Consider the following 23,039-nt stretch of genomic DNA (forward strand, 5'->3'; position numbering starts at 1 on the left):
ATTATGGCTTACAGCCAATGAAAACCCAAAAGTTATTATCTCAGTAAATTAGAATAATTAACAAAAAACACCAGCAAAGGCTTCATATGCATTTTAAAAGGTCCCTTAGTCGGTTTCAGTAGGCTCCATAATCATGGGGATGACTGCTGACTTGACAGATGTCCTGAAGGCGTCATTGACACACTCCACAAGGAGAGTAAGCCTCAAAAGGTCATTGATAAAGAAGCTGACTGTTCACAGAGTACTGTATCCAAGCATATTAATGGAAAGTTGAGTGGAAGGAAAACGTGTGGTTTAAAAAGGTGCACAAGCAACCGGGAGAACTGCTGCCTCAAAAGGATTGTTAAGAAAAGGTCATTAAAAAAAATGAGGGAGATTCACAAGGAGTGGACTGCTGCAGTAATCATTGCTTCAAGAGCCACCACACACAGACGTATCCAGGACATGTGCTACAAGTGTCGCAGTCCTTGTGTGAAGCCACTCATGACCAATAGACAATGCCAGAAGCGTCTTACCTGGGCCAAGGAGAAAAAGAACTAGACTGTTACTCTGTGGTCCAAGATGTTGTTTTCAGATGAAAGTAAATTTTGCATTTCATTTGGAATTCAAGGTCCCAGAGTCTGGAGGAAGAGTGGAGACTGGAGAGGTACACAATCCAAGCTGCTGAGGTCTTGTGTGAAGCTTCCACAACCAGTTATGGTTTAGGGAGCCTTGTCATCTGCTAGTGTAGGTCCACTGTGTTTTATCAAGACTAAAGTCAGTTAATCCGTCTACCAGGACATTTTAGAGCACTTCATGCTTCCCTCTTTTTGGAGATGGAAATTTAATTCTCCAGCAGGACTTGGCACCTGTCCACACTGCCAAAAGTACCAATACCTGTTTTAAAAACAACAGTTTTACTGTGCTTGATTGGCCAGCAAACTCACCTGACCTTAACCCCATACAGAAGATGAGAGACATGAGACCCAACAAAATAGACAAGCTGAAGGCTGCTATCAAAGCAACCTGAGCTTCCATAACACCTCAGCAATGCCACAGGCTAATCGTCTCCATGCCATGCCCCATTGATGCAAACGGAGCCCTGACCAAGTATTGAGTGCATTTACTGAACATACATTTCAATAGGCCAACATTTCAGATTTTAAAATCATTTCTCAAGCTGGTGTTATAAAATATTCTAATTTACTGAGATAATGATGTTTGGGTTTTCATTGGATGTCAGCCAAAATCATCAGCATTAAATGAAATAAACACACAAAATAGATCACTCTATTTGTAATGACTCTATCTATTATATGAGTTTCACTTTTTGTATTGAAGAACTGAAATAAATTAACTTTTTAATGATGTTCTAATTTAGCGAGAAGCACCTGTATATGTACATAGGGATACATTGTGTGTTGCAGTGTATTTCTATACTTCCTGTATACTAGAGGTGAAAGAAAAGTCAGTGTTCTTTTGTTCCTATAAAACTAATGATAATAAGTAAAAGCAATTACAAAAATAAAATGTTTTTACTTTTTTGTGAGTCTGCCCGGGATTCCAACCCACAACCTTCAGCAATACAGGCTAAATCAACTGAGCCACAGGCTCTGGGGAGGCAATGGGAAGAATTTTGTGTACTTGATCTGAGAATATGTCAAATTACTCATCTCCCCCAGTGCTATGACATTGTACCTAAAGATTAGACTGCATTTTAAGGTGACAAATTTCCTTTAAGTTAAAAATGCTACATCTGTACATGCCCTTTTCAGTAACAAAAAACATACTTCAGCATCAATGGTGTGCACTTGGATCATATGTCACTGCTTCATTGTGTTGGAAAAGCTGCTAAACTTGCAGTCCCACATGACAATATTCACAAACTGGAGATTGACATGGTACTATATGTTGCATATATATATATATATATATATTAGTCTCTCTTTTAAATGCAATTAAGTAATGCCGTACAATTTTATATTGCCAAATAACCTTCGGGCTTTTATAAAAATGATCTTTGTATCAGAGAAGATGAAAATCCTTCCACAGTTCTAAATGAACTTGTATAAACCGAGCAATTTGTTTTAGTAATAAAAGTTGTAATGATTAGTGACACTTTAAGGAAGAGCAGTGCAACAATTTTAATCAGTTAACCATTGATATAGATCCACTGCTGTCTTTTAATTTATTTGCTATTTCTATTCAAAAAGCATGACTTGGAATAAAATGTAGAGCTCCTGAACCTAGATTAATGGCAGAAATACGAAGAACGTTCCAAGAACACACCTTTGCAGAGGAAACAACAGTTATTACTGCTGAAAAACCCATTAACATGTGATAGTCAGCGCTGAGGTGGCAACAGTATATTTTAAGCAGCTATGTGCAAAAACACTCAAAAATGGAATGGAAATGCCTACAGCGAAGCTTTCAGAATAGGTTGTATGGGCGGCAGACTGCACAGTAGAACGTAAACCATGGTGCATTAGTAAATTAAATCCAGGGTCATGTATGTAGTGCACCAAATGACTTACAATACCCCTTGCTTTATAATCAGAATAAGGGTTAATGAAGTGCTATATATCTGTAGTGATGATGATCCATTGTTACTTTACTAACATTAGCTGTTATGATCCTTAGTGTTTGAGGATCACGAATTACTCCAGCTAAGTAACATAGGACAAGCTCTAGGGAGGTGGCAAACTGGACTGACCGCAAATCTGAACCTATCCAAACACACTAGAAGTAGCCGGTGAACGTGCCTAAAAAATCCTAGACGTCTCGAGCCAGCCTGAGGAACTAACTACCCCTAGAGAGAAAGAAAGACCTCTCTTGCCTCCAGAGAAATAATCCCCAAAGATATAGAAGCCCCCAACAAATAATAACGGTGAGGTAAGAGGAAGGCACATACACAGGGGTGAAAACAGATTCAGCAAATGAGGCCCACTAATACTAGACAGCAGAAAATAGTAAGGGGTCTATGCGGTCAGTAAAAAACCCTAACAAAATGTCCACACTGAGATTTCAGAACCCCCGCACCAACTAACGGTGTGGGGGGAGAAACTCAGTCCCCTAGAGCAACCAGCCAGCGAGGAGATCACATCTTAGCAAGCTGGACAAGAAACATGATGAATGCTGATAATCAAAAAATGAACGGACAAAAAACTTAGCTTGTCTTGGAGAGGCTGGGAGCAAGGTAATCACAAGGAATCTGAAGAGCACTGAATACATTGATAGCAGGCAAGGAACTGAGTATCCAGGTGAGTTAAATAGGAAACGAACCAAGGATAACGAACCAGCTGATGCAGCCAACCTGCAGAAGACAACACTACACAGTACCGCTTGTGACCACTAGAGGGAGCCTAAAAATAGAGTTCACAACAATTAGCCACCTCGTAAAAAGTGTTTAGTATTTAGTGGCTTCAGCAGTAAACTTTTAAAAACTATTTTTCCAGGCAGACTATATATATATATATATATATATATATATATATATATATATATATATATTTATATTTTCTAGGCATATATATATGATTTTCATCCACTCACAGGAAAATCATAATAAAATTAACTAGTGGATATTGTAATTAGATTTGGGTGAATTAAAGTGGAATTACATTTGACTTGAATTTTACAAAAATTAGAATGATCCAAAATCCAGATTTTGTTGTAATTTGCTCAGCATCCATTCAGAAAAATGGCAGCCAACTCAACTATAAAAGCTTGGCAAAAGGTTAAAAATGAAATAAAACAATCCTTGGTGGCACTTCTTACCATGGCCCTGCACAGAAACCCTGGGCATTTTTACAGTAGGCTGACTTCTGCGATACATGTGCATGATTAGGGCATGGGCAGGGCTGTCCCGGCATGCGTAGGGATATCCTGGGCATAGCCATGACTGGACGTTCTGGCATAGAATGCATATTAAATTACATGCTTGTAATCCTCACAACTGTGAAAATTATGGTAATTAGAACTTCAATTCCTAAACTACCCAGTGAAAACAATATTTCCAGTTTTACAGGCTATGTTTGCGAATCTGTATTAAGTAGTTTTAGACATTCGGTTTTGCATAGTAAAGCAAATTATATTTTAGAAATATTGTTTTAAAAATTCATCAATTCATTAATTCATTAATGTTGTCCGAAATGTTGTTCTGTAAAAACATCTAAAAGTCTATAAAGAGTCTCAGCTTCCAAATAATTCATTATAGGGGTTGCCTTTTATTTGTCATGGGCGCCGCTTCTTGAATTCGAGTGCTAAATGTAATCTTGCTCTGTGTATTATTCCTTGTATGGGATGATTAATCAGTTCAAACGTGACTGCAGGGTATTACAAACTCTCTGCTGAAGACTTAATTTTTTTTACACCACACAGGCTGCTTTTTTCAATAACCTATTAGCATAAAGTAGACTACAAGCTGTGGTAATTAAATGCTTAAATATTTTACTCTTAATGAAAATATTTAGTGTGTTGTATCTAGTAAGAGCTCCTCAGGGGCGGGTCATAATGCATGAATCAAATAACTAAAAAAAATCCCTTTATAATGTTCCTCCCTCAATGACATTTTCTTCATCTCCTAAAAGGAGAATGCTTTCACACCTGATGAGAACAGTATAACGCAAATATTTTCTTTTTATCCAAATAAGGCTTCATCTACAATTATAAGTCTTATCATGAGTCTTTATTGTAACTTGCTTGCAACATTAATGTTATCAGCCAAGGACTGACCCACAGAGCACCCAGCGTCTGTTATCAGTAGCTTCAATATTTATTAAAATTAATTCTGAATTGTTTTTATTTTCTGAACACAAATTAAATCCAGTCCCTCATCATTCAGTAACAATATAATGTTTAAGACTGTTAAGTCAGTATGTCCTTTAATTTTTTTTTTCTCTACAAAAAGGAGACAAGCTGAGTGTGCAAAGACAGCGCGGATCCAGATGGCATTGCCAGCAGGCAAACCATCAACTCCTGCTGCCAATAATCTGTATGAAGAGTTGGGTGACAGCACTATGTAAGTACTGAATATAAATAGTTATCCTTAGAATTGTATGAATCCCTATCATACTGTTGCTGATCTGCTATGATGAAAGCAGTTTGAAATTTATCTTGGTGCTACGATTTGTGCTGCCGCTCAATGCGTTGTTCAGAGGTTTCCATTAAATATGTATGTAACCAAACATTGAATACCAGATAATACAGTTGTTTTCCTCTCCAATAATGGATTTGAAAAAAAAAATATCCTTAAAAATGTTTAAACATAATTTTTCAGTTGCTGAACTATATGGAAGATAAATGATGGATCAGTTTAAGTTTTCTCGGTGAAAAGGTTTCATGAACTGGGATGGAGGGCTCCAGGAACTATAGTTTAATGCATACAAATAGTGCTTTTGAATGCTGATGTACTGCTTTAATCCAAGGATACGCAGAGTCATTGAGTAATAACTGATTTGTTTTCTTATGATGAATAACACCACTTTTTCCAGGCAACTTAAATCTTACAATAGGCAGGGCCAAGTAATCAACTGACGGACTCTTTACCGCAATAATGTCGTATAAAGTAAAACAACTGTGTTTTATGTAAGAGAATATGCAAGACCTCATCAAATGGCCATTTATATAGCTAATTTCCTATTTCTAATCTATTGATTAATCCATCCCCAAAATTAGATTTACCATGAAAGCCACTGAGAAGTTGTTTAGCCATAGAAAAAATCTGACTGCATTTAATTTAGTTTAAAGGGGGAATTTCTGTATAACATTTAAGGTGTAGCTGTAGACACTGTTACTATGTGTATATTAATACCTTTATTGTACAAATATATGAATTTTTGCTGCAAGTGCTTTGGGGCATGTCAAAGCACCTCCAGCTTTCTTGTACTCACTACTTATTCTCAGCTCAGGACCTGGCATCTGCATTTGATTGACAGGTCAGTCCATCCTCTGTCATTGTCTGCTTGCACAAGATCACAACAAAGGTGACAAATGACGGAGGCGGGACTTACCTATTAATCAAAAGCAGAAGCCAGTCACTGCGTGGGGAATAAGGAGTGAGCACAAGAGAGCTGGAAGGGCTTTGATATTGCCCCAAAACACTTGCAGCAAATTTTCATATATCTTCAATGTCTAATTTCTCAGCAGGGCTGATTTTCACAAATGTATTGGTTTACTCTCAGTGTCTATACAACCATACATTTATTTTTAGGTTTGCGCTCTTTCTCCCTGGTTCACTTTAACGCATTTCTAAGCTTTAAGAAAACTACTTATCTGTTAAAGGGCTTTCCATTTTTCTTCAAATAATGTTCAAGGAGGGGGAGGAATGTAATAAGCTATTCAATTTCCACAAATACATTAGGCTGCAACCTGACACTATTCACTTAATTTCAGTGATTAAACTTGCACAGCAGCAGTGATTGACTGAGCTGTAGTGAACGGCACTTCATCACTTCTACCAAGTGCACAAATAATAGTGGAAAGTACTGTAGCAATGGAGCTGGAATGGCAGTTCTGTGTCTTTTGTTAGGACATGACAAAATGGCGTCTACTGCCCATTTTTTTACTTAAAGAGAAAACTTCTTAAAATCCCTTACCATTCGATCATCACTGATCTGGTTGGCAAATTCAAATCTTTGCTTACTATGGTATATTGATGGTATCCCATACAATCATACCAGTGGTAGATTGGTATGGTGCTACAGGAACAGCGTAACTGGAGCAGCATGGAACTAAAGAGCTGAATTTGATTTATTTGCTATTCATCATATATGCAGCATCACTTTTTTAGTTTTGAGCTCAAAGAAAAAACTGTTTAAGAAAAAAAACAAAGGCTAGGAATACAGGAAAATGGGCTAGCACCTTACAATGTGCACTGACAGTACGCTCTATTGCCGACTCATCACTTCTCATCACAGCCAGCAAGAGAGTGAACTGTCACTGTGTATTAAAATGAATATTGCACAGTGACAAGATGCTATTAAGTATTCATTTTTAATTGACAAGCCATACATGCTCAGTAGAACAGGTACTAGCCCAGCCCCTGAAACAGACATCACTGATGATGCTTCATTTTAGGGTGGAGACTGCAGCCTTTGCCCCTGATGATGGCTCGTTTAACTATTCAAGCATGAACTGGGGATTCTAAAACAAAGCGTCATCAAACAGAAAGATGTTAAAAAAAAATAAAAATAAAGCTGTTAGCTAGAGTAGCAAGGGAACATCAGGGACTTTTTAACTACAGTATTTTAGAAAAAAAGATTAGATTATTACATTCAATAGGTAGAAATCTAGGATTAAATCAAGGCTGTTAGTTTCAGGCCATCACTCTAAGTGTATTGTGGTCATGTAAGGATTTAGGAAGCCCTCTCCAGCACAGGGGTTCCCGGATATTCACCTGTTACCCTGTGGACCAGTCTCAGTTTGGCTACAACTTATCATATCATATAGCCATGGTACAAGGTTATGGAACAGAAATAAAGGCTATGCAGTTTTGCTGCAGTTTTGGTGGCTGCCTTTATATAGAGATCATCAATTGCATACATTATAACTGAGGCAAAACTCATTACAAAAAAATAATAGACTGTTTTTGTACAGTGTACAGTTGGCACTCCCCTAATGCCTGTGGTCAGACTGTGCATGAAATAGTCCAATTATAACAGAAAATCACAAAGAGTTTCAAGTCATTGACATCTGGAAAATCTGTCGGCAAGCTACAGGTTTTTTTTACAGCCTATAATCTGTAGCCAAAAGCTGCAGAAATTACATCTTCAGCAATAGGTTGAGAAATCATAATAAGTTTACGATTCTGATATGCTTTTTCTTCCTTTTTATTTTTATAATAGAAGGGATTATTTAGCATTTTCCTACCTACTTTGTCAATAGAAATGTAACCTGCCCTATACTTATTAATAATTTCGAATAAAAGTGAAGACTGAATTTTAGTCTATTCCTTCCTTTTTCCCTTTGATATAATCAGTAACTACTGTGCCATATCTCCAGAGTAATGTATATGGCAGAATAAAGACAGAAGTAACCACTACCTCTAACTGCTGCACCCACATTCATTAAATAGTACTTTGTGGCTTTCAGCACTATCATTATTTCTTTTACCCAAAAAAACCCTTTCTTTAAGTAGTACAGCCCAGCCATTACATATGGATGCCGCACGGAGTGTTTTCTTTATAATGACTGAACTTGCAGAAAATTGATTTGAATGAATGTTGAAAGCCGGATTGTACATGCCCAAATTTAGGATGCTGAGCGCAGATTCACACACTGTGGCATTGGGTATCTGGGGAATCAAATAAAACTTCTATGCATTGAATATAAAACAAGCCTACAGGCTGCCTTTCAAATCAAGCGTAGTATTACAGAAGACAAGACGAAAAGTACTTGTTTTTTTCTTCTCTTTTGGCTACGTGAACTTTTGTAGCAGATCTAATGATGTCTAATGAGTGACAGCAAGTCCTTTTTCATCTGGTATTTGAAGTATAGGATTTGGAGCTACACCCCTGGAACTGAGGAGGAATATATAATACATCTATTTTAATCTAGCCTTTTAAATTGCCTTGCGGTCTCTGACCACTCATTTGGGAGCTCAGGATTACAGCCGAGTTTGGGATGGTGAAATCGTACTGGGAGGAAAGGGGACGGGAGGCTAATTGCCTATCATTTTGTTTTAGAAGTTAAGCACAAGTTTGGTACTGTCTCAGAAATAAAAGAACATCCAGACATGACCTACTTATAAAACTCAGGTCAATTACCTCCTGAAGGAAAGGAAACCACATGGCCGGAGCAGATATATACTGATCTGCCTTACCATTAAAACCACAAAAAAAATGTCATCATCTTTAAAATATTAGGGTGATGACATTCTCAGGGCTGGACTAAGATTTAAAAACAGCCATGACACAGCCATGACACTCAAGCCCCACACATAATATTGCCCTCTCTCCCCACTGCAATGTCTCATAGAAAAACAGCACCACTCAGTACACATTGGAGCTAATTTTTAAGTTTTGGCTCTAGTTCGGTGAAACTTATTAGGTGGGCTGCACTGTTGGAGTAAACTGATTCTTCAGCAATTATTTTTTCCACTCACAACACGTTTCAATGTCGTACCAACGTCTTTAGCCAGTGAAATAAACTTGATGAAGACACCTGTGCGATGTCGAAAGTCATTGTGAGAACAAAAAAGATTATTATCATCATTGCTGAAGAATCGGTTTACTCCAGCAGGGCAGCTCACCTAATGTGTTTCATCCAACTGGATCCAATATTTTCTGGAGGATCTATCTACCAGACAAGGAGATGTTTTTCTTCATGCCTACATAGGAGTTGTGACTGTCAAAACTCCACCAGGTGAGCGTAACCAGAACTTACCCACTCTCTCTCCATAGGGTATCACTCTATTGTGCGCTCTGTTCCCAACATCTATATTTAATCAATTTTTAAGTTTTGTCAACTTTCCTTACATGTCTGTAAAAGGAAAAAAAAAGGCCAATTTTCATTTTGGACATTTATGTCATATTCTCTGACAGTAGTTTTCACCTTTTGAGCCCAGACCAATGTCAGAACTGGATATTCCTGGTTCAGCACTCTCTGTCTGTTCAGGTGTCAGTGTAAGTGCACTCTCTATTGAGTTTTATGTGAGTTATGAAAACAGTATAGCACAAAATACCTTCACAATAGGGCAAAATATCACAGTGAAAATCAAAATAGCTCACCTAGAAGCACCACAATACCAAAGTAAAGCAGAAAACATGTAGAGCAATAGAAGCAGTGATTAATATATTAAGTACAGCAAGCAGCCATCCTTACCAATTTCTAAGATATTCTACCAGAGATGTGGGCATTACTGATGGTGGTAGAGCTCAACTATTACACTAATATTCAAAACTAAAACCTATATAGTGATATGATTGCAAAAAAACAAACCCAAAAGCATAATGATTTCAATACAATGTAATAAACAAGAATGCATGTCAAATATAGACTTATGAATTAGGGTGGTTGAGTCACAAATAATTACCCAGCAAACAGCACAAAAGGTTCAATAGCTGTAATACATATGAATAATAAGTATATGTAATAAATAATTAAAATGATGTACAAAAGTGCCATAGTCAAGTAGAATGGATAGTTCAAATGAATAGATCAGGAAAATATAGGCAGATGTCAAAATGGTCAAAATCAGTAATGGCTGATCGCATGCAATGCATTTATATAAGAAACCAATAAATAAAAGAATAGTACAAAACGCAGTACTAGCAATAGTAAAAACTGCCAGTAAAATAATGTCTCTTATACAGACTTGTGATGCCGGTGCCATTCCAGAGGTGTCAGCACAGGCTCTCCCAGAGCTCGCATTACATTATGTCATGTGATCAGTGTGTCCAATCAACTCTGGTTTCACTCTCTTTTCCTTCAGACGAATCAGATACTAGAAGGAAGTGGGAGCTATTCCCTTAATTCCTTCGGATGTCAGTTACATCCACAGGAGGGGAGACTGAAGCCCATGTTGATTAGCTGCAGGGATCGCAAAAGGCCCCTTTCACACATCAGGCTTTTGCCATCAGGCACAATCTGGCGAATTTTGAAAAAAACAGATCTAGCAAAAGTTGCTGTTGGATCCACTTTTTTCTCATAGACTTATATTAGTGCCGGATTGCGCCTGATGGCCTCACGTTTCATCCTTTTCTTGTCGGTTCTGTCCAAAATTAGTTTTCCGGCTGCCAGAGAAAATGTACAGAGGAATGCTTTGTCTGTCCGCACAGCGAATGATCCGGCAAAAAACATATTAAGCGTGAGGTCAACTGATGGAATCCGGCCACAGTTTCCGTTTTTGTAAAGACATCATGCACTTTCCATTCTGGAATCTCTCTCTCTCTCTCTCTCCGGAACAGGAAGTCCAAACTCTATGCCCAGGTTAAAAATAAAAATAAAAGGATCCAGCTAAAAAAACGGATCAGTCGCATCAGTTTTTCACAATTTGCAACGGATCCGTCTTTTACAAAATTAGCCGGATTGTGCCTGATGGCTAAAAACTGATGTGTGAAAGAGGCCTAACATATCAATGTCATGTGAGCCCTGGGATATCGAGTGTCGACATAGCTGAAAAGGCACTGAAGGTGAGTATAGGTGTCATTATTTTACTAGGGGGAAACAGGGATTGAGAAGGGATTATCTGAGTAGTGGGCAACCCCTTTAATAAGCTGGCAGTAAGAATAATAAACAAGCAAAAGGTTCTGAGTAAATCTGACTAAATTCTAATTGTAAGTCAGGACATCCTAAAACAGGGAGGTCTTGTGGGTTGCTTCTAGTATGCAGAATACTAAGTACTTTGCAATATCTGTCAAAGGAAGGATAACGTGTGAATGACCAAATGGCTAATGGTGCCTAGTACTTACTGATGTGCATTCAGATTAATAGTCAGCCTGTCTCGTTGTGTATGAGGATGCAAAGTCCAAAAGTGCCTACAATTGCCACATACAAGAAAATGATGATAATAAGGATCTTGGGTTAGTGCGGTCATCCAAGAAGACTTTAGGAGGTAGACATAGGGATAATCTATGTATGACTTTGTGCCTATAACATTATGCATTTCAATCCCAGATATTGAACTTGATCAGATGATTACACAGTATTGCTTATAATTGGTACATAAACATAAGAACTAGACAACGAAGCTATGGAAGTAGGTCACCTGCCCTGATAAATATGATAATGTTTTCTGTTACTACTACTATTGCAATCAACATGTCACCTTTTCTTTCTCCTTTCATGCAATGCACAAAATCTCAGACCTTGTCCAGCTTTTAAAACATTTATGTGCAACAGAAAATTCAGTTCTGTGTGTTACATTTGTTAACTACCTCATATCATCTACACACCATGCACCACCCCAACCAAACGCCTTTGCCCACAATGTATACCCTTTAAACTGTAAGTTTGTTTGAACAGGGCTCTAATAAATTATATGCCGACTCAGTTATGATTATCTTTATTACAATTATCATTTTTCATGGGTTTTTTTGTTTTACGTAATTTAGTATAAAATAACATTTTTGGCAGTTCTTAAAAACTATGTTTTCCTGCTCTCCTATTGTGTACACTTTACTTTTGGTGTTTTTATCTTCTGCTTTCTCCTCTTTTTCACTGCATGCTCAGGTTTCAGTAAGTAAACTTATCTGTTTTAGATTAGTGTACATGTCTTGGTGTTTCTTCTTTATGTTCGAAGCCATACAGTAATTAAAAAGGGTCTTGAAAAAGCAAATATATTACAATATTCGAAGCATAAGTTGGCCAGTTCTAATTTTAACACTATGTAGATTATTGAATGGATAATTACTGATTATTAGAATAAGTAAATATTTTAATACTTTATTAAGCCAAGTGACCTCAGTAATAAACCTATATTTTTTGTCGATGGAAAAATGTCAGACATTTTGCATAAAAAAGATATAAAGACCTTGGGAAAAGTGCCAATCTTGATGCGGGGGCATGTTGAAGTCATACACTTCTGATTCATTAAAAGACGCATACCTCTTAATGGAGCATCTGACAAGTGGCATGCAGCTCACCAGAAATCTTACTTCATTCTACGACTGGCATAATGAATGTCATAGCTCATCATGAATTAGACAAGCTATGTTGTCACACTCCCACAACATTTCTGTCCTGGAAAAAAACTGGAGTAAAAATGCTAAAAGTTGCAAAATGTTCGTGCCATTTTGAGTTGTACAAAAACTTTTCAATTTTTCAAAGTAATTTTTGCCATATTTCTGGCTAAATTGCTTTGATGAATCAGGGCCAAAGTCTAGATGCAAAAATCATTACTAAATTTTAATCCTTAAAGCGGTTGTCTTGTGTAAAGGTACCGTCACACTCAGCAACTTTCCATCGAGAACGACAGCCATCCGTGACGTTGCAGCGTCCTGGATAGCGATCTCGTTGTGTTTGACACGCAGCAGCGATCAGGATCCTGCTGTGACATCGCTGGTCGGAGCTAGAAGTCCAGAACTTTATTTCGTCGCTGGATCACCTGCTGTCATCGCTGGATCGGTGTGTGTGACACCGATCCAGCGATGTGTTCGCTTGTAACCAGGGTAAACATCGGGTTACTAAGTGCAGGGCCGTGCTTAGTAACCCGATATTTACCCAGGTTACCATTGTAAATGTAAAAAAAAAAAAAAGCAGTACATACTCACCTTCTGATGTCTGTCACATCCCTCGCCGTCAGCTTCCCGCACTGACTGTGAGCGCCGGCCGTAAAGTAAAAGCAGAGCACAGCGGTGACGTCACCGCTGTGCTCTGCTTTATGGCCGGTGCTCACAGTGAGTGCGGGAAGCTGACTGCGAGGGACGTGACAGACATCAGAAGGTGAGTATGTACTGCTTTTTTTTTTTTTACATTTACAATGGTAACCTGGGTAAATATCGGGTTACTAAGCGCGGCCCTGCGCTTAGTAACCTGATGTTTACCCTGGTTACCCGGGGACTTCGGTATCATTGGTCGCTGGAGAACTGTCTGTGTGACAGCTCTCCAGCGACCACACAATGACTTACCAATGATCACGGCCAGGTCGTATCGCTGGTCGTGATCGTTGGTAAATCGTTTAGTGTAATGGTACCTTTAAGCTCTCTATTGGATAGGTCGTCATTATCAGATTCCTGAGGATCTGACACCCAGCTCTGATATATTTTCCCCTGTTATACAGAATACAATAATGAAAAGTTTTATTGTTCATGAATGCAAGAGTTGTTAACATGTTGTCATTATCAGTTCAGCATTAGTTTGCAACTGATTAGGAGAAAATGAGACTATAAAAATTCAGTAATGCTAAATTACTCATGAAAACAGCGCCCCAAGTCTAATTTTCAAGCTGCAATAAGAGATGTAGCGTCAGCCAGACCATATGTTCTAGTTGTTGAAGTAATAGCATGTAATAAATGACTTCTGCATCTGTCAGTCTTAGGCTATGTTCACATGTTCAGGATTGTGTCAAGATTTACTGTAGGGAGATTCTAAATCCCAGATGCAATTTCTAGACAAATGCAAGAAAGAATCTGCTGTAATTCTAAAAGTAAAACAAGTGAATGATATATTTTCAAAATGTGATAAAATCAATATAAGATAACAAAAAAGCCATAGTTCATGATACAAGGGCAGGCTCATACAATAATCTCCCAAATCATAAGGGTCCATAGTTTAAATACAGCTGAACTACCACTCACAAATGAGGGTGATGGCTTAGTATTTTAGTTGCACATAGATGAGCAGTCTATAGGGTGCCAGTTTTTCATACCCAATTCATATATTCTGGAAAAGCTGCATATCAGTTCCATTGAACTACAGGGTAATCCATTTAATAATCCACTGGCCAACCAATTGCAGTTTTTTAAATTTCTGTTTATGCTTTTTGCAAGAACCCCTTGTTTGTCTTCTATGTATCACACTAGATAATAGTAAGAGATAGATATAGCAACATTAGAAGTATTTTCCTGTCCACCCCTTAGCCTTACTATTGGTTATCTTCTTTTCTTTCAAAGTCTTTTTCTTCTCTACCATTTTCAACAAAGCAGGGGAAAAAAATCAGTTTTACAAGAAGGTGACCGGCAAAGACTTATAAGCAATATGGCTTCTCGTGCCATTGAAGCTCACAAACAGTCTTGTTTCAGTGGATGTTTAAATAATAACCTTCCAAAGTCATCAAGTAATATTACCTTTCTTTCTGATGCAAACCCACTAACTACTCAGAATCCATTATATATGGAAGGTGGAGACCAAGGCTTTTTTAACCTTGGGTTGCTGTGGAAAAGTACATTTGCTTTAGATAAGTCATCAGCTCAAAACAGACAGCTGAAGAATCCCACAGACAAAAGCAGTTCAGAAGGTCTGCATCGTTCTTGGACACTTCCTTCACGGTTTGCCAAGCGGAATATTTACGAAGTTCTTGAGAGTCCTGTTATCATGGATCCAATTCAGTGTCAACAAATGAATCTACAAGCAGAACATGAAACCAATAAAGCCGCGAAGCACAAACAATGTCTTAGAACATCACTGGAGACCTCAACAAATAGTAAACTAAGTGTGAAGGAGCAAGCAAGGCAATTCGAACAAAACGCATTGTGTCACCTGAACAGAGGAAATCCTTGGGAATTTAGAGATGTACAATTTTCCTGGAATAATCATGGCTGCATGGAAAAAAAATCACCATCTATGATGGATCTTGCTCAGGCCAAAAATCTTCGCTCTTTTTCACTAACACAAGATTCACACATGGCTTCTACATCTCATATATCTAACTTTCCTTTCATTGTAGTCACTCCCTCAGAATACACAGAAGAAATTTCTCCTCCTCCAACGCGAAAGCCAACACCACCATTATTCAGGAAAAATGCAACAACTTGCCATGAATTGCAAGCTGTTGAATGTGATCATGTGACTCCAGACCTTATTCCTGATCCACCAAGTATTCCTCCCCCATCTCCACCACCTAAGCAATCTCTGTCCCCACCTCCTGCACAATCCTCACCTCATCTTTCAATTCAAATAAACCCTTCTTGCTCTACACCACCACCTCCACCCCTTCCAGCTCCATCTCTACCACCTTCATTTACACCATTTCCAACTTTACCAACTCCACCTCCACCACCGCCTAGAGAAAAGTTTATCTCTTCTAATCCATCCAACCTAACAATATATGCATTGTCCCCTCTACCATTAAACAATGCCAAGGAAAAGCTGATACCAATAAAAATGCCACCACCGGAAACCTCACATTCAGAAGTTGGCCCCAGACGAGAGTTAAAGGGAATCCTTAAAAATTTACATAACTTGGCAGATATTGAAAAGTCTGTAGCCAACATGTACAGTCAAATTGACAAAGGAAATGCATTTTCAAAGCAAATACCCAAACCAAAATCACCCATAACAACAGACATTCAGAATGCAGACAATCTACCTCCACATGAAAGGCTTAATGGAAATCTGAGTTGTGTTGTTGGGGAGTTAGAAAAAAGATTTCCTTCTCAATCCACGGCACTGTAAAATTAAACTGTGACTTTGCTGCTCTCAACACATTATATGAAATAAAAGAAGGCTGGGCAGGAGCACAGACATCCCTGTGTAGTCAGACAGGCAAATCGATGTTTTACAAAACATGCACTCAATTGCAGACCTTTCACAGCATCAAAGGGGCAGAGTGCAGGAACAGAGCATGAAACAATGTGTGTGTGATTAAGGAGTCTGAAAAACGCTTTTCATCTAACTTAACTGCACTGTGAAATGTGATTTTGACGTTATGCCACAATTCTGTGTTGTTTTTTTTCTAAACTGCCAGGAATGTTGAATAAATATTTAATCTCTCTTACACTATAGTCTATTTTCAATAAGAATATATTTTTAACTCAGAAAAATAAAACAAGTAATGTGATCGACAGACATTCTGAAAAAAAAAGTTGAAAAACAGACAACTGATTTTTGTTGAATGATAGTAATTAAAATATATATTGATAAATATAAAAAGACAAGCAACAGAGAAACATTGTGTATCTAAAAAAAAGTTTGCGCAAACTGCAGGATATCGGTTCCTATCCCTTGGTATACATACAACCGAAAGACAAGTAGCATTCTGGACAATTCAGATGCAAAAGGTTTCCCTTGGTATACATACAACCGAAAGACAAGTAGCATTCTGGACAATTCAGATGCAAAAGGTGAGGATTTTCTTGGCTCGCTGTGATGTTTCAGTCTATATAATTTGCATAGTTTGGATTTTAGATTTTTTTTAAGGGTTGACTTTCTATTAGCTAGATAGATAGATAGCAGCACCAGCAAAAACAAAGTACCTGGGCCTCAAGCCTCCCAGGCAGTGACACAACCTTTCAAACATAAAAATAAATGAAGCAGCACTCCAAAATGATGAAGTGCAAAATATTTGGGTTTTATTAGGACATGTGGTGACATTTTAGTTCTTAATGTGAACCTTTTTCAAGCCTTGATAGATATGGATGCATGATTCTCATGCAAAATGATGGCTGATGGTAGAGAACAGTGTGCAAAGAAAAAGCATTAGGGTTAAGGAATTTAAGAAGCCCTCTCATGTATATTTTTCATTATTGTTATTATTATTATTATTATTATTATTATTTATTTAGCTATATTTAGAGCATCACTGATTCCATGGTGCTGTACTTGAGAAGGGGTAGCACACAATACATACATAGAAAGTAAAATGAAAAAACTTATAGTGACAGATAAGCCCTTGCAGGCTTGCATTCTACGTGATAATGGGGAAGGAAACAGTAAGCTTGGGGTCTCTGCAGCTTTGGTGTTGGTGAGGTGGCAGCTTTGGTAGTGATGAGGTGGCAGTTGAGTCATTGCAGGCTGTAAGCCTGAAGAGATGGGTTTTCAAATTATGCTAGAACGTTCTGAATGTAGGGGATAATCGCATGTGTTGGGGCACAGAATTCCAGAGGATGGGGTTTTGAGAGGTTTTGCAGGTAATCTGGTGAGGAATATATAAGTGTGGAGGAGAGAAGGAGGTCTTGGGAGGACCAGAAATTACTTGATGGGTGATTAGTTCCAAGATTTATGGGGGAGACACATTATGTACAGCTTTGCAGGTCAGTGTTAGTAGCTTAAAGAAGTGGTTGCATTGGGGAATTGGGAGCCAATAAAAGGATTTGTAGACAGGAGAAGCGGAGGAGTAGCAAGGAGAAAGGTGAGTTAAGGACAGGCTGGAGAGGTATAAAAGTGTTAGCAGGAAATCCACAGAAGAGGATATTGCAGTAGTTGATGCAGAAGATAATGAGGGAATGCACTAGCATTTTAATAGATTGAGGGCTGAGGAAGACACAGATTGTTGAATTTTTTTTATTTGAAGGTGGCATGAGGTGGTGAGGTCTTGAATGTGTGGTTTGAAGGACAAGGCAGAGTCAAGGGTTAATCCGAGGCAGCGGACTTCAGGTACAGGGCAAAGCATGGTGTCATTTATTGTGATAGATAGAACAGGTAGGGAAGATAGGTGAGGTGGAGGAACGATGATGAGCTCAGTTTTGTCTACGTTGAGCTTTAGGCCCCTTTCACACATCAGTTTTTTGCCGTCAGTCATAATCCATTAGCTCAACGGATCCATCACAGATTGTGAAAAACTGATGCGACGGATTCATTTTTTTTTTAACGGATCTGCCTAGCGGATCTGGCTAAATAAATCGGAGCATGCTCAGTAAAAAAAAAAAACAGAATCTGTTTTTGGATTCCATCATTTGACGATCCGGCGCCCATAGGCTTCCATTCGAGCAAACGACGGACGGCGAAGGATGATCCGTTGCTGTCCGTTTTTTCAACGTTCACAAAAAACATTACTTTTTCTGTTGTCTCCGGCCACTGGACAAACAATTTTCAACAGATCCGGCGAACGACGGATGAAACGTGAGGCTATCCATCGCTAATACAAGTCTATGAGAAAAAAAGGATCCGGTGGCATCAGTCGCCGGATTTGTTTTTTTCAAAATTCAACGGAATGCGACTGATAGCAAAAAACTGATGTGTGAAAGAGGCCTTAGGAAGCAAGAGGAGAAGTAGGAGGATATGGCTGGTAAGACACTCTGGGATTCTGGATAGCAGAGAAATGTTGTCTGGGCCATATAGGAAGATCTGAGTGTCATTAGCATATTAATGATACTTGCATCCATGAGACTTTGAGTTGTCACAGGCCAAAGGTATGGATGGAGAAGAGTAGGGGTCCCAAGAAAGAGCCTTAAGGGACTCTGACAGAGAGATGATGGGATGAAGAGGTAGTATGGGTGTGGAAAATGCTAAATGTGTGGTTAGAGAGGTATGAGAAGATCCAGAGGATGAGGTTTGTGATATTGAGGGAAGAAAGGATCTAAAGTACAAGTCGACTGTGCAGAGGACAGATCTAGAAGGAGGAGTATAAAGAAATTTCTGTTAGCTTTGGTAATAAGTTGTTGGTAATTTTGGTTAAGGTAGTTTTGGTGGAATAATGGTGGCAGAAGCCGGATTGAAGTTTGTCAAAGAAAAGCAAAAAAAAGTCACTATTCTAACTACATACCTTGAGTAGTATTCAGCGGAGACTTGATAGTAGATTGCTAGTATCGTGGTATACAGGTGCTCCTTCTGAAGAAAACAAATCCTTTGTGCAAGCTTGAGGAAGAAGAAAGGATGGTACTCTTCCTGAATGGAATCCGGAGGACAGGTCCTGAAGGAATACCGTCCCTGTCTAAATGTTGTATAAAGTGCAGTAAAAATAAACATTTATGCAATATACTTATGTGAGTTAGAGTGCCACCCTGTCCTGTTCCTGATGGTTGCACCAAAAGAATAGGTTCCATGAGAGGTGGGAGGAAAGTATGGTGTGGACTTGTTTTTCGAGGAGTTTGAAGGTGAATGAGTACAGTGATATGGGTCGATAGTTGGACGTAGAGGTCAGATCACGAGATGGCTTCTTCAAGATAATTGTATTTGTGGCATGTTTAAAACCAGAAGGAAAGGTACCAGAAGTTAGTGATAATTTGAAGAGATGGGTTAGTACTAGGATATACGTAGCTGCGTGTGACCGGAGCGTAAGTGCGAATGGAAGTGTGGGACTTGTGATTCAGTGAAGAGGTATTTGGGAATCCTGCAGCAAATACCTGTGTGAACTGCTGTGAGTTGCTGAAATGTGAATTTCTGAGTGCTTTCCTACCTGTTTAATGTTATTAAGCTTTCTTATCCTATTTTTCCCTTTACAGTTTTTCAGTCTCTTATTTTACTGTGTGTTTAAGGATTAACTATATTGCACTTAAATTCTGAGGTGTAGCTATACTCACAAGGGGATAATTAAGGGTGGGGTTCATAATGAAAGGTTTATAAGTGGCAACTGGTTGGGGGTTTCAGTCCTTTGGAAGTGCATTGAGCTGTTGGTTGGGTTGGTGCTAAAGGGAAAATAAAACAAAGCAAAATCTCTTTAAATTGTCTTCCTTGGCGCGTGTGACCAGAACATAATTGTGAACGGAAGTGTGTGACCTGTGATTCAGTGACTTTGCATTCAGGGAGTTTGTATTAGAGGAATTACTGAATTGCTGTTTGCATTTTATTAATACTCTACATTTCTTCTTACTTAACTTTACTCTCTGTTGCAATCCCCATTAGGAAAAGAGCTCCATAATTGACAATGCTATCCAGTGTACATCTTGTCACAAGTATGCAATCCTTGAACAGCCGTTCGAGGGTGCATACTGCTGTGCAAGATGTGAGCATGTTGTGCATTTGAAAGCCCAGGTTCTGGATCTAAATGTGCAGCTGGCAACACTGAGATCCATAGACAATATGGATAGGAGTTTGCTGCTCACTGAGCAGACGCTCAATGGGATAGATGTGGGGGAGTATGGCAGTATGGAGCTGCAGGAAAGTGAGGCAGCTAGCTGGGTGAAAGAAGGCAGAGTAGAGGGAAAAGTGCCAGAGAGGCTAGTCCTGATCTGGCTCACCCCAATAAGTTTGCTAAGTTGGCAGGTGAGGTGGGTGTCAGTGCAGGGGTAGCAATGCTGCAGCCAGGCTTGTCCTCTGAACGCCGGAGGAGTGTCTGCTCCAGTAAGGGGGAAATAGGAGAGTAGGGCAGGCCATGCAAATGCTGGTAGTGGGGGACTCAATAATTAGGGTAACAGATAGGGCAATCTCTCACAAAGACAGGGATCATCGAACAGTGTGCTGTGTACCTGGCGCTCGAGTCCAACACATCGCTGATTGGGCTGACAGATTATTGGGAGGGGCTGGTAAGGATCCAGTGGTAATGGTGCACATTGGCACAAATGACAAAGTTATAGGTAAGTGTAAGGTAAGGTCCTTAAAGATGATTTCAGGAAATTAGGCAAGTTTAAAGCAAGGACCTCCAAGGTGGTATTCTGTGAAACACTGCAAGTACTACGTGCCACACCAGAGAGGCAATGGGAGATTAGGGAGTTAAATAAGTGGCTCAGGAATTGGTGTAGGAAGGAGGGGTTTGGGTTCCTGGAGAACTGGGCTGACTTCTCAGTTGGCTACAGGTTCTATGCTAGGGACAGGTTGCACCTCAATGGGGAGGGTGCAGCTGTGCTGGGGGAAAAAATGGCTAGAAGGTTGGAAGAGTGTTTAAACTAGGGAATGGGGGGAGGGTATTAATTTTATAGGAGGGGAATATAGTGCAGATAGAGACCTGGGCACAAGTAAAGAAATTGAGGGTGTCATGGGGGTGGGGTTAGAACAGTTAATAATTTAAGAAAGAATAGTTAAAGAGAGATACATAGATACATAAAGTGCATGAATACTAATGCCAGAAGCCTCGCCAACAAAATGGAGGAATTAGAATTAATTTTGTTGGAACATAATTATGACATGGTGGGGATATCTGAGACGTGGCTGGATGAGAGCCATGACTGGGCTGTTAACTTGCAGGGCTATAGTCTGTACAGAAATGACCATATAAATAAGCAAGAGAGGTGTGTGTTTATATGTAAAATCACCCTTTAACCCCTTAACGACCTTTGACGCATACGCTGCGTCATGAAAGTCGGTGCCAAAACGACCTATGACGCAGCGTATGCGTCATGGAATGATCGCGTCCCTGCAGATCGGGTGAAGGGGTTAACTCCGATTTTACCCGATCTGCAGAGACAGGGGGAGTGGTGCTTCAGCCCAGGGGGGGTGGCTTCACCCCCCCGTGGCTACGATCGCTCTGATTGGCTGTTGAAAGTGAAACTGCCAATCAGAGCGATTTGTAATATTTCACCTAAAAAACTGGTGAAATATTACAATCCAGCCATGGCCGATGCTGCAATATCATCGGCCATGGCTGGAAAACCTGAAGTCACCCCCCCCACACCCACCGATCGCCCCCCCAGCCCTCCGTTAGTCCTCCGGTCCCCTCCGTCCGCCTGCCGGCTCCCCCGTCCTCCTGTCCGCTCCCTCCTTGCTCAGGATCCCCCCCCCTGTGCTCCGATCCCCCCCCCTGTGCTCCGATCCACCCCCCCACCACCCCTTCATAATTACCGATCCTCCCGGTGTCCGGCCGTCTCCTCGCTGGGCGCCGCCATCAGTGCGCCCGCCGAATCTGCCAGTCGGCAGATTCCTTACAAGTACATTTTGATCGCTGTGGTAGGTTCTATCACAGCGATCAAAATAAAAAAAATAATAAATAACCCCCCCCCCCTTTATCACCCCCATAGGGACAATAATAAAATAAAGAATTTTTTTTTTTTTTCCACTAGGGTTAGGGTTAGAACTAGGGTTAGAACTAGGGGTAGGGTTAGGGGTAGGGTTAGGGTTACGGGTAGGGTTAGGGGTAGGGTTATGGCATGTGCACACAGAGCGGATCGGCCGCGGATCCGCAGCGGATCGGCCGCGGATCCGCAGCGGATCCGCAGCGGATCGGCAGCGGATCCGCAGCGGATCAACCGCGGATCCGCAGCGGATCGGCAGCGGATCCGCAGCGGATCGGCAGCGGATCCACAGCGGATCGGCCGCGGATCCGCAGCGGATTGGCAGCGGATCCGCAGCGGATTGGCCGCGGATCCGCAGCGGATCGGTAGCGGATTGGCCGCGGATCCGCAGCGGATCGGTAGCGGATTGGCCGCGGATCCGCAGCGGATTGGCAGCGGATCCGCAGCGGATTGGCCGCGGATCTGTAGCGAATTGGCCGCTGCGAATTCGAAGCAGTTTTCCATCAGGTTTACAGTACCATGTACACCTAAGGAAAACCAAATCCGCTGTGCCCATGGTGCGAAAAATTCCGTGCAGAAACGCTGCGTTGTATTTTCCGCAGCATGTCAATTCTTTGTGCGGATTCCGCAGCATTTTACACCTGTTCCTCAATAGGAATCCGCAGGTGAAATCCGCACAAAAAAACACTGGAAATCTGCTGTAAATCCGCAGGTAAAACGCAGTGCCTTTTACCTGCAGATTTTTCAAAAATCGTGCGGAAAAATCTCACACGAATCCGCAACGTGGGCACATAGCCTTAGGGTTAGGGTTGGAATTAGGGCTAGGGTTGGAATTAGGGCTAGGGTTTGAAATAGGGT

The 23,039-nt window shown here is 40.1% G+C and overlaps 1 protein-coding gene across 1 annotated transcript in view; it reads left to right on the top strand.

The window, feature by feature from the left end:
• Positions 1 to 23,039, top strand: part of PCDH15 (protocadherin related 15) — a 2,374,726-nt gene that overhangs the window by 2,273,276 nt on the left and 78,411 nt on the right. Inside the window, exon 32 of the mRNA XM_077258871.1 lies at positions 4,889 to 4,999. Within this exon, the coding sequence (XP_077114986.1) occupies positions 4,889 to 4,999 (111 nt within the window). The remainder of the gene's footprint in view (positions 1 to 4,888; positions 5,000 to 23,039) is intronic.

The sequence above is a fragment of the Ranitomeya variabilis genome, chromosome 4 (genome assembly GCF_051348905.1).
Source record: "Ranitomeya variabilis isolate aRanVar5 chromosome 4, aRanVar5.hap1, whole genome shotgun sequence".
In the NCBI taxonomy this organism is placed as follows: Eukaryota; Metazoa; Chordata; class Amphibia; order Anura; family Dendrobatidae; genus Ranitomeya; species Ranitomeya variabilis.